At 36.2% G+C, this 16,854-nt stretch overlaps 1 protein-coding gene across 5 annotated transcripts in view; it reads left to right on the top strand.

The window, feature by feature from the left end:
- Positions 1-16,854, top strand: part of Prmt3 (protein arginine methyltransferase 3) — a 126,260-nt gene that overhangs the window by 69,733 nt on the left and 39,673 nt on the right. For all 5 annotated transcript variants that reach the window (XM_087211547.1, XM_013074670.3, XM_021263919.2 and 2 more), the window contains 2 exons: positions 7,601-7,788; positions 10,582-10,668. In XM_087211547.1, coding sequence (XP_087067673.1) covers positions 7,601-7,788; positions 10,582-10,668 — 275 coding nt within the window. The remainder of the gene's footprint in view (positions 1-7,600; positions 7,789-10,581; positions 10,669-16,854) is intronic.

Genomic DNA, 16,854 nt, shown 5'->3' with positions numbered 1-16,854 from the left:
AAAGATGACACAGACAAAAAAGGGAAAATAGTTTTATATCGTAAAAGAATACTCAATTATGTTCATTTATAGAACCATTTTTTTTAATTGCAACACTTTAATTTGGATGGATATTTAGACAGATCCAAACAAAATGAAAACAGCAACCAAAGAGAAATTGGAGTGAAAATATTGTATAATAGGGCTTAGATCTGAAGACCAAAATCATATTTCTACCTCATAGATATCTGAAATGTTTTTAGAGTAATACAAGCTATATATTTAACACTAAACAAGACTTAATGTGCACACAATTCACTACTGAATGATCTTAAAGATTTAAATAAATGGAAAGAAGCACCATGTTCTGGGGTAGAAAGAATAAATGCCATTGGGCCGGAGATTTAGCTCAGTGGTTCCGGCACCTGCTGCACAAGCACAAGGTCCCAAGTTCAATCTCCAGTACCAAAAAAACAACAAAAAAAACCAAGAATAAATGCTGTGAAGATGGTGTTTCTCCCAAAAGTGATTTAAAATGTAACAGAATCCAAAAATGATAGTTGTTGAAGGTAGATAGGTACATAAGAATTAATTACTGTATGCTCTTATTTTTAAAATAAATTTAGAATGTTTTATAGGGTAAAGTTTTTAAAATTCTAATCCTCACTGGCAGACTTTTCTAAACAGGCTATTTGTAAAATGTATGTGAAAAAGTAAGCAAAGAAGAATGGCAAAGAAACCTTTGAAATAGAAAGGTACAGTATTTGGGTTAGCGGGGTACAGGAGGAGTAGTGTTACCAAATATTAAGACATACAATAAAATTTTAATAATTAGAACAGTGTATCAGTGATTCTTGAATGAAGAGATGAGTTGAAGAAAATGAAAAATCCTTGTATAGGCACAACTCCATATGACATCTCATATAATTGAGAAGCTGGTTTGCTAAGCAAATTCTGTTCCTTATAGTCTCAGCACTCTGCAGGGTGAGGCAGGAGGATTCCTTGAGCTCAGGAGTTCAGGACCAGTCTGAGCAACATAGCCAGACCCTATCTCCAAAAGAAAAAAAAAAAAAAGCTTAATTTACAAAATAAATTGTACACTATGAATTTCAGTAAGTCAGGTGAAATGTAGATTAATTACTGTAGCTTTCTACTAAGTCATGATTGTTCTTTTTATAATTACTTTGGCAGTTTCATCATGGTGGAAAGGTTAAAAAAAATAGACTCTGGCAGTTTCTACTTTATAAAAAGACTGCTAGGATGAGGTTGAATGAATAAATCAATTTTGGAACCATCAGCATCTTAACAGTATTGAGTCTTCCAGCCCGTTAAACCCATGTATTTTTTTCATTTCTTTTTTTTTTACCCCCCCAGGACCAGGGATCAAACTCAGGACCTTGTGCTTGCCAGGCAGGCACAGCGTCCCCTAGCTACATCCCCAGCCTTCATTTCTTTAATTTCTCCTGATACTGTTTTACATTTTTTAACATAAGGATCTTGTACATCCTTTAAGTTTATTCTTAAATGCTTAAAATTTTTATCATTCTTAATGTATTTTTTTAAGTTTTATGTTTCGATTAACTACTGGTATGAACATATAAATTATTAACCTTGTAGTCTGTGATCTTGCTAAGTTTTACTTCTCTAGTAGTTTTTATAGATGTCTTAGAATTTTTTATGTGAACAGTCACTTGCAGATAGTTTTGCTTCTGCCTTTTTATACTGTATAATTTTAGTTTTTTCTTGCCTGTAATCCTTTGAGTAAAAAACAGTGAGTCCATTCAGATTTAAAGGAATAACCTGAAAGTGATAATGAGATATTTACCTATTTACAAAGAACTTCCCCACAAAGTCTCTACTAATTACGAAAGGGAAAAAAATTCGATTTCACTCTGGAGGACTACCCAACCCCACTTAATTAATCAAAGTAACATATGCCAGAATGGAACAAATTGAAATTATACTGTTAAAAGCCTATAGAAATAATTTATTTCTCTGAAACTTCCTCAAAACTAGTAATAGTTTATAAAATTACAATTTTACAGAAGAATAGAGCCTATTAATGGTGAAATCATTCATGTAACTAGAGAAGAGTGTTTTCATTGTACGCATACTGAGCACCTTCTTCCATAGTTAGAAATAAACTCGAATGTCTTTTGGGAGTTTTCAGAATATAAACATCTTCAAGTTACACTTGTGAAGACCTTGAGAATTGGCTGTCCAATGTCATGCAGAAGTAGTAATAACTGTTTTATAACATTGTTTCCTTATCAGTTTTGACAAAGACCACACAACTGCTGGAAGCTTTAGGTTAAAAATCCTTGACATGTGGGCACCATGTCAGACCCTTTTGAACCAAAATCTAGAAGAGTCCAGTTTTTAATTTAAATGTTTCTCTTGAAGTCACTCAGTTCTTGTTGCAAGAAATAAAAATCCAGGGCTAGGGATTTAGCTCAGTGGTGCCATACCTGCCTGGCAAGTGCAAGGTGCTGAGTTCGATCTGGTACCAAAAAAATAAATAAAATCCACCCTATTAAACAGAAAAATTACTTATTAAAGGCATAGAGTAGGTTACAAAGTGTGTGAGGGAATTGGAAAAGCAGGCTAAATAAAAGGGTATGTATCCCACTAGGAGAAATGCTCAAAATTACCTTGCAGGATTTCTAGTATCAATGCCTTAATGCTGGACACTACCGGACAGGTAACTCTTCCACTCTCACCAGCAGTAGATGTTGCTGCCTCTGAAAATTAGGCACTGCTTTTGGTTTGTATCATTAGTCCAGCTGTGGTCATGTCCTAACCTGCAAAGGAGGTAGGAAAAGCAGGTTTCTGCCCTTTCCTGCTTCTGTATAGGAAGTAGCCCTGCCCCTAACACAGAGGACCTCACACAGCTCAGAGGGCAGGAAAATAGTGGCCAAGAGGCAGCGTGCACTCGCAGCTCTGCCTCTCCCCAGAACTCTCCATTGCACTTGGCTTTGGAAAATCTGATCTGTGCTAATGCAAAATTTCTTCTGCTGTGAATTCCATATATATGTGTGTACTTTCCTTTTTATTTCTCTGTCTACCTACATGGGAAATCGATACATGTTACTCTTCCCTCATTGGCTGCTTTCCTTTGTAGTGTCTCTTGCAGTGTCATCTCATCCCCTCACTCAAAGCAGAGTAAGTTAGGATGAACATTTCCATTTTCATCAGTTAATTTTGTTAATCTCAAGTCTCTCAGTCTGCCTTTTTGCCCTCCTTTCTCTTTCAAAAAGTGTCCATTTACCTTAGGAAGATGGGGTTCTTCTTTCCCTTTTTTGCATTTGAAAAAATCACAAGATGTGCTATGCATATTGAAGAGCATATTAGATTTTTTTCAGATAGGACTCAAAGATTTCTTTTAATATTTCCATATTCACGATCTACTCATTCTTCAGATCTACTTTTTTCATATTTATTATGTCAGTGATGCTCAGTAATATTGCAGTGGTACCATGTTCTGCTTTTCAGTATATACTTTTTCAGAGCATATTACAACTACATCTTAGTTTAGCTAAGCTGGAGTGGGCCTTGCTATCTAGAAATTAATGATGAACAAATAAATCTAATTTCCAAGTAAGTATTGCTCACTTTCAAGGATTTCTTTATATACAGTGAAGTAGTTAAGTGACTCCCACAATAGCTGCTAATTTGGTGACTTTATAGTACATTTTCTGTTATACTTACCAGGTATTTTGCTGTCATTATTCACCGGCATCTTTCTATTCATATATATTAAGAAAAGCATACTTTGTGACTTATGTTTGTAATATTTTTACTGTCTGTTTATTTATATACAGTTACAGTAGTGTTTACTAGGAATCATGTTCTTATGAATCTCAGTACTATCCTTTAGTATTCAAAAATTTGTGAGGCATTTCAAAGGGGTGAAGGATTTCCCATCTCTGCTCACCATGTGAGCTGTTCTAGTGACAGATGAATTCTGGGCAGTGAATCGAGAAGGGCACAGATGCAAAGCTGTGAATTTCTAAATAGTCTGTTAAGAGGATGCTTTTGTCCAGTCAGCATTTTGTTAATTTCACCTACAAGCAAGAATAATTATTTAATTATAATTTCCATCTGACAAAAATCTAATGACAAATGTGTCAGAATCTGAAGATAAAAGGTTAGTCAGGATTTTGGCAGGAGGCCCAAAATTTAGGCACCCACGTGGAGGTGGCTGTAGATTCAAACTGACCTAATAACACTGATTACAAATTCTTTATGAATATCCATGGATCTTACTGAGGCATAAACATAATTTTATTTTTAAGTACTAAAATATAAGAATTGTGTTTTTGTATCTTTATGGAATATAATTATCTTAAAAATGTACCTTGAGACTAGAAAAAGTAAAGTCATATTCCTCCTTAGTTTATTTTGTCTTATTGCCAACATAGTTTCAAAATTGTTCTGTAGGGCTGGGGATTTAGCTCAGTGGTTCTGCCGCCTTCCTCGCAAGCGGAAGGACCCAAGTTCAATCCCCGGTACAAAAAAAAAACAAACTGTTCTGTAACTTTCAGAACATAATGTGAAAAAGTATCTTCATTAGTGGTATAACTAATACATCATATTGTTTGATATCAAACCAGGTATCAGCATACTTTTTTGTAAAAGGCCTAATAGTACGTATTTTCAATTTCATGGTCTTATGGTCTCTGTCCCAGCTATGCAGCTGTAGCACAGCCACAGATAATATGTAAACAAATAAATGTGGCTGTATTCTAATCAAACTCATTTACAAAACCAGCTAACAAACTGGATTTGGCCCATGGTCCATAGTTTGCCAAACCTGGTAGAGATTGATGACATTAAAAATTTCTGCTAAAATTTTTAATAATATTCTAAAGTAGAACTTTATGAACTATGTGAAATAACTTGAATGTGCAGTACTTGGCAGGATATTGAGCTCCCATAAACCATAATACCATGAATGGCACTTGCTGAGGTAGCTCAGTTTGGTGGTCCTGGTAATAACTGTGTCATCCATTTTGCTCTCATTTCTATCAAGGGTGTCACTTACCTGGCCTCCTGCCTTTTTGTAAGGTTTTATTGGAACACAGTCACGCTCATTTGTTTACATATTGTGTATGACACCAACAACAGCAAAAAGCAGTACTCTCAACAAATAACATATGACCCACAACACCTGAAGTAGTAACTTTACAAAAAACCATTTGCTAACCCCTCGCCATACCCTTACTGTGTTTCTCTTTAAGCATGAAATTTCAGGGCACCCTGTGGGAATGCCTCTGTCTGTCATATTAGGGCCAACAAAGGATATGTCAAGAAGTTAGCCAAATATCTAACGGCTTTGGGATTCTTATTCTTCTACAGTGTTTTCCATCATGAGGATCTGGTCTAGGAAACTAATATACTTTCCTGTAGTTGGTCCTCTTGCTGGTCAGCATTGCCAAGAACAAATGAGTTACTCTGAAGAATTCGTTTTGATTGGGAGGCTTTACCTGTTTGTGGGAGAAGAAAGGTAGAGTAACTCAGTTTCCATGGCCCTGGGCTCTGGCCCAGGGCAGCTGGCACACCTTCCTCTCGGCTCTGTTGTGCTGACTTGTGAACACTCACATAGCACTAGATATTTTTTCTGGATAGTATCTCAGAGTTAGGTTTTGAAGGATTTGCTTTGATGCCAGCAGATCTTACGGGATTTATGGAAGGTAATTGAATGCTGTAGTTACTGAATAATAAAATTTCCAGGACTGTGGATAAAAATAAAGTTTGTGGAAAAGAGAGGGTATTTACTGTTTAAATCTAAAACTAAAGGCTATTTAATGATCATGTGGCAATTTCTGCATTTCTTTGATACATTTATATTTCCTCTCTGTTGGTATGGGAATATATGATTTAATTTACTATATTCCATGCATTTCCGAAAAGTTGCTATTTGAGATACTCAGAGGAAAAAATTAATTTTCTTATTTATTAGTCTCAAAAAATTAGAAACAGTATTTTTCAAAAAGTTTCATGTCGTCACAGCCTTTACCTGTGGGGTAGGGAAGTGTCTCTGTGGTAGAGGACTTGCTAGCATGCTTGAGGCCTCTGCACAACCAAAAAACAAACAAATTTTTTTTTTAAATCTTGTCAGCAGTTTCTTCCCAGATCACTTTTTCATAACTCTCCTAACACTTTTCCTCGTGGTTCTCTTCCTGTTGGGGCACCAGCTGCTCAGCTTCCCTCCCTCTTCTGTGTGCTCCTCCCTTAAATTCTGGTGCTCCCTGTATTCTCCCTAGGTCTCAAGGGCCCTATTACTTTCATTTCCATTTGCATGCTCATGGCTCCAAAGTTACATCTCGGGCCTAGATCGTTCCTTTCGGATCTCAGACTTGTGTTTCATCTCCTTGCTGAGTATTTTTATCTGTTTCTGCCATAACTAGTAAGCTTTCATATTCCTCTTGAATCTGCCCATGTTTTTCCATACTCTCATGCTTGATTGGGCAGACTGTCCAGTTGCTAAAGCTTGATGCTCATCGACTCTTCCTCACCTCCACACCCAGCCTGTCTCAAAGTTCTGAGTCCTGCCTCCTGGATATTCCTGATAATACGTCTTCTTTCCGGTCCCAGCGGTCAGCCCAGCTCTGATCACCTGGACTACTTCAACTATTGCTTAATTTGTTTCAGTTTTAGTCTTGCATCTTCCCATTCATCCTGAAACATTGCACTCTTGATTGTTTTTCTAAAACCACAATCTGATTGTGTTGCTACCCTATTTTAAATTTTTTGCGGGGTTATTATTAAAATCTGATTTACTAATGTAATTTAATCAGGTGACTTTCTAGCTTTATATCTCTTTATATCTCACTGCTTATCTCTGACTGGGTTGTCTGTGGGCCATGCTTCTATTAATTGTGTCTCTGTACACTACTCGCTCTTCCTAAAACACTCTTTCCTCCCTACGCCTAGCTGGGGCTTCAGTTCTTACCTTACATACTAGCCCTGCTCCCTGGCTTCCAACAAGTTTGAATCCGCTGATTTTGCTTTGGGCTCCTGTAGTACCTTGTGCTCTCTTTCTTAGTAATTGTCATCTGAGTTTCTTGAGGGTAGGGACATGTATCCACAGACTTTAGACCGGCACATATGCTGCCATGTCCATAATGTTCATGAATATTTTCTTTTATATAGAGTAAGAGAGGGTAATATGAATTGGTCTTCCACAAAAGTATAAAATTAAATTTTATTACATGTTTTACATGCTACATATCTATTTGAATGATTGGTCTCTTTCTCCATTTTTAGAGGAATATGTGAAGTAAAGATTTATTGGCTTTTTAAAGTCAGCATATTTTAAGTTTTAATATTGATAAATTATGTTTCTGGATGATTTAATTTTATCTTCCTGTTTTAATAATTTTAGTGAGTCCATAATTGGAATCTCATTTTAATTTTACCCTCATGGTAATGGGTATGTTTTAAAGAAGCTATAAAAGGAAACTTGATTGATTTCCCTGACCTATACCTTCATTGATTTTCCCTTGATAGTAATTCATACTGATGGGGTTTGGTATTTATATATACTTAGTCTTTTTAAAATTATATTTTCTCACTAAAGGAGATGATGCTACATAATTGGGCATTGTGTTGTTTGCAGTCTACCCTGACATTTGCACTATCAGCCTCGTAGCAGTGAGCGATGTGAGTAGACATGCAGATAGAATTGCTTTCTGGGACGATGTCTATGGCTTCAACATGTCCTGCATGAAGAAAGCAGTTATTCCAGAAGCAGTCGTGGAAGTTTTAGATCCAAAGACTCTTATCTCAGACTCTTGTGGTATAAAGGTAAGTGTTTTGCCAATTTTTAAAAATAGAAGTATTGCCATTTTTCTTAGTTCCTGATTTGAGGTCAGTGTAGTCAACACCTCTGTCTGTGGGACCTATGGATACCAAAACCCAGTGATGTGTGGTTCTTCTCTCAGTCAGTACTCGGTTACTGCAGTGTCAGTACTGTGAAAATAGTTAACATACTGTATTATTTAGGGAATAATAGGAAAAGCAAAGCCTGGACATGTTCCATACAAGTGCAGCTTTTTTCAAATACAAATTTTGAATTCACAGTTCATCTAGTCTGAGGATGTAGGACTGCAGAAACAGAGGACCGACCCTATATTTATTTTATATGTGGCCCTTGTAAACAGTGCCCTTCCAGCTTTAATCAGTGTAAAATAACTCGAGGTGATTTTACCACTTGATTCTTGTTTATTTGGATTCTCATCTTTGTTTTTAAACTCGTTTTACTCAGTTTTATAACCCATCAAATCTAGCTCTGAACTGGTTGAATCCTTTCCTTTACTTGGGCTAAATTGAAACAAAAAGCCCTGCTCTCTTGTCACCTCCGCTTCACCAGTGCTTGGCTTTATACAGCTTCCCACAGCACATTACTCATTTATATCATATTTCACTAAGAATTTCATAGTCAAATTTCTTCTAGCTCTTTAAGATTAAATAGTTACAGTGAATTTCCCCCTGAAATTTAAGCCCTATTCTGGCATTTCTTAATTAATTCCTTTTGTGTTTCATTGTTTTCTTTTTACCATGTTAAACTGGTTTCATCTTGAATTTTTGTTCATTTTACATGGGTTCACTAATAACTTTACAGTGAAAAATTGTATTACTTTTCTTAAAAATCCATTTCAACTATATAACTAAGTGTATATAGTTTTTTCAGCATTAGATTCAGGATACTATGTCTTTTTAGTCATACTATTAATTTCATGGCATTAGTAATTGTCCTTTCCACAAAGTGGTAGATGTTTATTAAATTTATTAAATGGATAAGTATATGAAAATTAACCACTTAGCAGTTTACCCCGTACATCACTCCAGCAGTGCGTTTCCATACTCCCTGTTCTGAGCATCACTCGGGCCAGTGTCATTTCAGCCAGTCGATTCTTATATTGAATAAATTTGATGAAATTGTTGTTTCTATGTTTCCTAATATCTTATAAAAATTAACAAAATATATGTAAGTTTTAGTCATCCTGTATTTAAATAATTGGACTAGTAAGTGGTTAGTATAGAACATTAAGTAAGAAATTTCTCAAGAAGAGCAAGCTGGGGCCGGGGATTTGGCTCAGTGGTTCTGCTGCCTGCGTACAAGGACCTGAGTTCCATCCCCGGTACCAGGAAAAAAAAAGAAGAGCAAGCTGATTGAAAGTATATTCAGTATTTATTTATTTGGTACTGGGGATCAAACTCAGGACTTTGCACTTGCAAGGCAAGCATAGTGCCTCTGAGCTAAATCCCCGGCCTGAAAGTACATTCAGTTTTTAAGAAACAAAACAAAAACACAGCCAGTTTGGTGAATGCAGGACTGTTGCGTCCTCTGCCCCACTGATGGAAGGACATTTATTTGGGCCCTTTGGCTCAGGATGATTATACAGTTGTAATCAACTCGGCCTTGAGGTGGAGCAGAAAGAAGAGTTGGGGAAGCTAGTGCTAATTTCTCTCTCTAGCAATCTCTTTGCTTAATTTCAAAACTATTATGAATAAATGGAATAGAAAATTTATGACTGAAAAACAAAGGTATTTAATAAGTATACATGCCTTTTAAAATATCAGTTAAGTAAGTATCATTTGTTCTATGTTCCCCAGGCTTCCTACAAATAAAAGGTAACCACACTGTAACTTTAAATTTTTCTCAAACTGTTTTCCACAGAATAATGCCTCGGGTATGTGCTCTGTGACTTGCATTCATGGGGGTGCAGTGTACTCGGGGCACTCTGCCGATGCAGCTCTTAGAGCACCCTCTGGTCAGGCCGCGGTAGCTGAAAGGGATTTCTTCCCTATCCAAAGTGAAGAATTTGAACCAGGGAAGAATCTGAAAATAAAGATATTTGGTGATTTTTTTTTTTTTAATATTTTTTTGTGTGTGTGTGGTACTGGGGATTGAACTCAGGGCCTTTGCACTGAGCTACATTCCTACCCCTAGTTTTTGTTGTTGTTGTTTTGTTTTGTTTTGTTTTTCCAGTACCGTGGATCGAACTCCGGACCTGGTGCTTGCGAGGCAGGCACGGTGCCACTGAGCTAAATCCCTGGCCCCCTACCCCTAGTTTTGCTGTTTATTTGAATTGTGGTTTGTTTTTTTTTCCTAAGATCTAACAGACATATCTTTAAATGTATCAGAAATGAATTATAAAACATTTTTTCCTCTCATTGGTATGTGTTTCACCTTGCCATTTCCTCTGAAATTGTTTACTGTTAGTTTATAACAGAGCTAGCATGTGTACACAGGTGGCATGCAAAATGATTTTAGGTAATACACAGAAAACATTTCTATTTGAAAGTATTTAGTATGTCTTAGGAAAACTAGCAGATCAGAGCCATGACTTAATATACATTATTGCTTACAAGAAGTCTTAAGTAAAAGATACTAATGTAAGTTGAAGAAAAATTAAATGGTAAAGCTCCAATACTCCTTAAATTTTGAAATAATCCCCAAAATGGTATGTAAATGATGAAATTCTACAAAACACTGGTTTATAGTAATCCTTCTGTGCCTAAAGAAAGAGTATTATTTTTCTGTTTAAAAAAATATTTTGCTAAGTTTTCCTTTCTCTCCTTTTTAATGGATAGCATATAGATTGCCATACAACATCTATCTCAGATTTGGAGTTTTCTTCAGATTTTTCCCTGAAAATCACAAAGACATCCATGTGCACGGTAAGCTATTCATCTTTCCCTTCACACGTTTCACTAGCAGTGCTGGTGATTGACAAGCTAATGAATTAATTACCAGGCTTGTGATAAATGAAAACAGCTATTGCCTTTGACAGTCTATTTTTGCCTTTACTGGCCATTGAACAGATCTATTTTAAGAGGTGAGTAGACTTTTTAAAAGTTACTTCAGTTGAGACTGTATTAAAAAACCATAGTTAACATTATTTTTCTTCACGTATTTTTCATTATTTCCTATCTTACAGTTAATCAACAGCATTCTAGTTTCTCTTCAAAGACAAAAGTTCATATCCTACTCCTTTCAATAATTCTTAACACTTAATTTGCATATATTTGGTAGAATATCTTATATTCATGGATGAAAAATGATTACTAATCTATCTTTCTTTAAGGAATGAGTCTGATGTGATAGAAAAGGTATGAGCTTTTTAGACAGGTTAGATCTAGGTTCACATTTGGTTCTGCCATTTACTTGTTTCTTTGTTCAAGTTACCTGAGTTCTATAACTGAGTCCTATAACCTGAGTTCTGGCTATTCAACTACTTTAAGAAAAATGGCAACAGGGCTGGGGATTTAGCTCAGTGTTTTCGCCGCCTGGTGCACAAGCACAAGGACCCGAGTTTGATCCCAGGTACCAAAAAGAAAAAAGAAAAATGGCAGTAATTCTATTTGATGATTAATTACAGAGGTTAATGAGTTATGTGAAGGTACCTACAATGAAGCCAAAAATGCTGTATTTTGATAACCTCTTTATTTCCTCCATTACGTAGTTTGTAAATGTTTAGTAATTTTAAGATAATCTTTCCCACCAGACCCAGAATGTTAATAAAATGTGGGCTTAACAAGAAGGAATATACATAGGTAGTAATGATATGAATATTGGTGTAGTTTTTTGATTACGGGTTTGGTTTTTTGTGGGGGGGTGCCGGAGATCAAACTCAGGTCCCTGTGCTTGCACAGCAGGCAGCGAAACCACTGAGCTAAATCCCCGGCCCCTAATTAATTTGGATTTTTTTTTTTTTTTTGGTACCGGATATCGAACTCAGGTCCTTGTGCTTGCACAGCAAGCAGCAAAACCACTGAGCTAAATCCCCAGCCCAGTTACGGGTTTTTTAATTCTAATCCATCCTTAATAGTAAGAATTTGAATTGAAAATTATATTGTTAGGAACTATACATAAAAAATGATTAATCATGTTAGTGTTGATTCTCTGACCTGATGATTTTAAATATTTTGTTCACATTTACATGTAAGATTTTATGGTTTCTTTAAAATTGTTTCAGTTAATTTTGATCCATTAATTACTGTATGTCCATATGACATTAACACATAAGGTGCTTTGATAATTTGAGTGATTTTCTTCTAATTGAAGTTGGTTTTATAATTTTTTAAAAAATTAAATAGAGTTGGCAGCCGGTGATTTAGCTCAGTGGCTCTGCTGTCTGCCTCACAAGCACAAGGTCCTGAGTTCAATCCCTGGTACCGAAAAAAAAAAATTAAAAAGAGTCCAGATTTGTGACTTTGGGGTATCATGATATTCATTTAGCTAATTAATGAAAAGCAAAATTTTTATTTTCACTGTTCATTTCATCTTTAAGTCCTAAACTTTCTCCATGTTTTGGTATTGTTACCTTGAAAGTTAAAAAAAATCTTCATGAAAATTGATCAAGCTCTAAGGGAATTCTTAGAAATTATTTGTCTTCTCACCAGTATTATTAAATAATATTTTAAATCTTTTCAGTGACCTCTTCACATGAAGTAGCACTGGTATAACACTCTAGTGAAGATAACCTTTTTTAGTTTTACATTTTTTTTAACTTCAGTTAGGAAAGTATCGACTTTCATTGAAATGCTGTGTCATTTTTGATTTGTTGGTCAGAGTTCTTCGTTTCAGGCATCAGAATCTAGGTCAGCTTATTTAAATTGAGAGGGATTTATTCAAGGGAATAAGATAATTGTCAGACACATTGAGAGGCCTAAAGGAACAGACTTAGGTCGTGAACTTCTAGAAACAACTCTTTGAACCCTTCCTGCCGCAGAGCTGCCTCTTCTGTGGGAAGCATGGCGGCTCTGTCACCAGGCGCCCAGGTGGCTCTGATGCCCTCCCTGGCCCACTCCTAAGTGTCACCATCACTGCCATCCCGAGATTTACAGGCCCCTGCTGTGGCATCCTGTTCCCTGCCCTCTGCTCCCCAAGTCATCGTACTGACGCCTCCTGCAACTTGGCACATCTGCTTGGCTGAGTATAGGTCATATGACACCCTAGATCTTGGTAAATTTTGGAAAGTGGTTTTAGCTAGGCTAGTTTTATGCTACAGAAAGTTTCCTATCACGTGTAGCATCATTCTGTACTTTCTGTTATTTGGGATATAGTGCAAGAAGATTAGTGTTAAAAGAAACTATCCTTCTTAGATAAATCTTAGTTTTATTCTGAAGTCTATTTAATTCAAAGGTTGTAACCAAAATATTGGTATTGAAAATAGTGTATAAATAGGGATTTTAATTTGTCCTTGTACATTTGAAGAGTTCCATAATAAAAATTAATTAGAAATAAACTGTTATATTACCTTTCATTTATAAAGTGCCTTTATATTTGCATTTTTATTTTCAGCTTGGCTGAATAGTTTTTATTGGAGGTTGTGGAGTTTGAGCCATATTAGAGTAGGTAGGAATGGAGTTGTACTCGTGTCTGGTCACTGCAGATACTAACAGTTCTATAACTCACCTCAAGAGGAGTGTACTTAACAAATTCTGTAACTAAGTGCATGCAGAGTTCTAAGGACAGATTTTAGTATGTAGTGTTGAATGTTAACTCTTCTGTGTTGGTTCTGTCAAATGATTGATAAAATTATGTTCTGGTGATGATCCATAGTAGTCATTGGACACTGGAATGTTGGGTGAGGTGCTAATCACCTTAAAAGCATTCTTTTAGTTCTCATAACCATTTGTTTTATTTATTTATTTATTTATTTTTTGGTACCGGAGATCGAACTCAGGTCCTTGCGCTTGTGAGGCAGGTGGCAGAACCACTGAGCTAAATCCCTGGCCCATCTCATAACCATTTAAAATGAGTACTAATATTCCCATTTTACTGGTAAAGGATAAAATCACTATACTGTTTTACTTGTAAAATGAAATATCTTCTCTTTATCTAAAAAAAACCCAAAAAACCTCCTTTGTGGGATTATGCAAATTTAAAAGAACCTAGAGGGCCGGGGATTTAGCTCAGTGGTGCCACCGCCTGCCTCACAAGCGTAAGGTCCCGAGTTCAATCCCCAGTACCAAAAAAAAAGGAACCTGGAGAAACCTTAAAAATAAGATATTCTAGATGTGGAAAAAACTAGGCTGCAAGTTGCATTTGAAACAAGTCTGAAACATGTTACATCTGAATCTAAAACTTGCTACACAGATACTGAGAACATTGTAGTATGAATAAAAAGATAAAAATATAGAAATAAATACAGGATACATTTGATGGTTTTCAGCCATTGGGCAGGGGTTGTTTGGAGGAGCGGGAAAGAGGCTGTGCATGACCAAGACGCCCTTCCTCAGAGGCTGGACTGGCAGATTTATTGAAAGAGCTAAGCCACACCTCACCTTCTACGCAGCATACATAAAGATCTTTGAATTTTTTTCTTCCATCTCTCAGTAAGCTTAGAGTTGTTTGAGATCTACATTTCTTCTAAACCTGCTTTTCTTCCCAGCACACTTACTCTTGACATGACGTGAGTCAAGCTTGCAGGCTTTGGGCTTTCATGCTTTGTGAGTCTCAACTAACCATCCATGTCTGCTGCACCCTACAGTGCTCTTCAGGGTGGTTCCAACGTCTTACACTTTCACCAGCCTGCTGGAGCTCTTCTACACACACAAGGTCTTCAAGGCCTCTTCTGAATGCTAGATAGGCCAGGCACCCTGCTCACAGGGAACTGATCCACACACAGCACAGCTACCAGAAGGGATGAGTGCCTGATTGAAGTGTTTCCCTCTTACATAGTCAGAAAAATTAGTTAAGATGCTGAAAAATGAAAAGCAAAACTGGTAAAGGGATGGAGAAGTAACTTGGGAAAATAAGAAATTTGTCTTTTCTTATAGCAGTAAAAATTCGGATAATTATTTCTTCACTCAAAGTACAAACCTTCAGATATACTAGATGCTGTTTTTCAGGGAAACCATTTGTTTTGTTTTGTTTTGTTTTTTTGTACCAGGGATCGAACTCAGGTCCTTGCGCTTATGCAGCAGGTGACGAAACCACTGAGCTAAATCCCCAGCCCAAGATTCTGTTTTTCTTCTTGTGCCAAAAACTTGAAGGCATAGATACACATTAAAATAGGCAACTTTTAAGTAGGCAAGCCCATTTTAAATATGTGCATAATCATTTATTTCTTAATGAGATTTTCAGTTTGTTACCTAATTAAAAAATCACCCCTTTGGATTTAATTTCAGTAGCATGTGTGCTGTAGACTAATAATGTTTCTAGATTACTTCTCAAGTTGTTAGAACCTTCCATGGAAAAACAACTTTTTAAAAAATTCTCCCCCACCACTTACACCACAGGAGAAATTTGATAGCATTGTCTTGTGAGTTCTAGTTTATTTTTTATGTCATCTGTGTGTGTTCTCTTACTTTATGTGCCAGCAACATTTATATTGGCATTTGTCTTTGAGGTCCTCACAGGTTTAGAAAAGCATCTTCTATCATAATCTTACTTGTGTCAAATTAATAATGCTTTGATAAAACATGAATTGTTTATTTTGAAAATAAAAGTACTTAAGATGATTTTATCAGATAACATGCTCACAGAAATATATATTAGACACAAAGGTTTTTGATATTTTACAATCATTTTTGTCTTAATTTTAGCATTTTTTTATTGTTTTTCTATTACAAAAATGACTTCAAGCAATTTACAGTTTATATAAACTTCCTTAATATATTTTTATACATTATTTGACAAGACTGTTATTTTTTCCAGGAATTTTTTTCTTGTTTTTTTTGGGTTTTTTTAGGTACCGAGGATCGAACTCGGGTTCTTACGCTTGTGCAGCAGGCGACAAAACCACTGAGCTAAATCCCTGGCCCCAAGGGATTTTTTTCTTTACTGCAGTTGTTTAAGAGGAATTTGTAGATTAAGTAAGAAACACAAAGCTTCTTTTATATTTTTACTTAACTGCTTAAAATGAGAGCCTTTATTTTGGATTTTATAAAACTTATTTAAGCATTGGCATATGAGGTATTTAATATATTTTACTCAACTTTTTAAATCTTTTTGTTAATAAAAATATATATTAAAAATAGTTTATTAAGCAGATATTAAATCCTCTGTGCCAAGTATTTGTGTATAATATGGGCATAAAAAATAAATTTTCTCCCCTGAAGAGGTGCTTATGTGAGAGAAGGCAGGTACAGAGAACATTTCCCTATGAATAAAAGAATTTAAATACAGAGATATACACAGGATGCTCTAAGGCTGGGGCCATAGAAAAGAAGTATTTTCTGGAAGAAAAACTACAGTTAATCATTTTTCTCACCTTTCTGTTAGCCAGTAAAAATTTTCATTACAGTTATCCCTTTTTTTAAAATTTCTGGAATTCCTATTTTTATTTACCTCTTTAACCAATTTGGTCAACTAGGTGCCTTAACACATAATCTTTTTTTATGGTCTATTTGCTCATTTCCTGAGCCATCTGTGATTCTGTTTTGATTCTTGGTCACATTTTCCAGTTTATTCTCATGTCATAATTTTATATTTTGTGCCTGACCTTGTATAAAAAAGTAGTGCAATCCAAAATCTTCCCCCAGAGTGGATCCTGTGTAGCTAGGCTGAGGGAGTCGTCCGTCCCTTTGATGGGTGTGGAGTGGGCTGGGTAGGACTGACTGCTGCTTCGGTCGTTTCCAACATCCCAAGCACAGGATCAGGCCCTCCCCTCGTGGCCCACTTTCTGGGGACGCAGACCATCCCCTTCTTTTCTAAATTGTGTTAGTACGTGTTTGTAGTACCTAACGTTTGCATTCACCAGAGGGAGCAGGCACATGCACTTAACACAAATCCCCCACCCCCGCTGCCACCTGGCGTCCCTAGACATGATGGTCACGGTCATTGTGGCACGTAACACATCACGTCCCAACTCTCTCCACCCCTTTCCCGACCGACCCTCCATCTTGTGCTGGCCT

Source organism: Heterocephalus glaber, unplaced genomic scaffold (genome assembly GCF_053883595.1).
Source record: "Heterocephalus glaber isolate CG9 unplaced genomic scaffold, H.glaber_assembly_v1.0 deba00001428, whole genome shotgun sequence".
In the NCBI taxonomy this organism is placed as follows: Eukaryota; Metazoa; Chordata; class Mammalia; order Rodentia; family Bathyergidae; genus Heterocephalus; species Heterocephalus glaber.
This window is presented reverse-complemented; position numbering and strand designations above follow the sequence as displayed.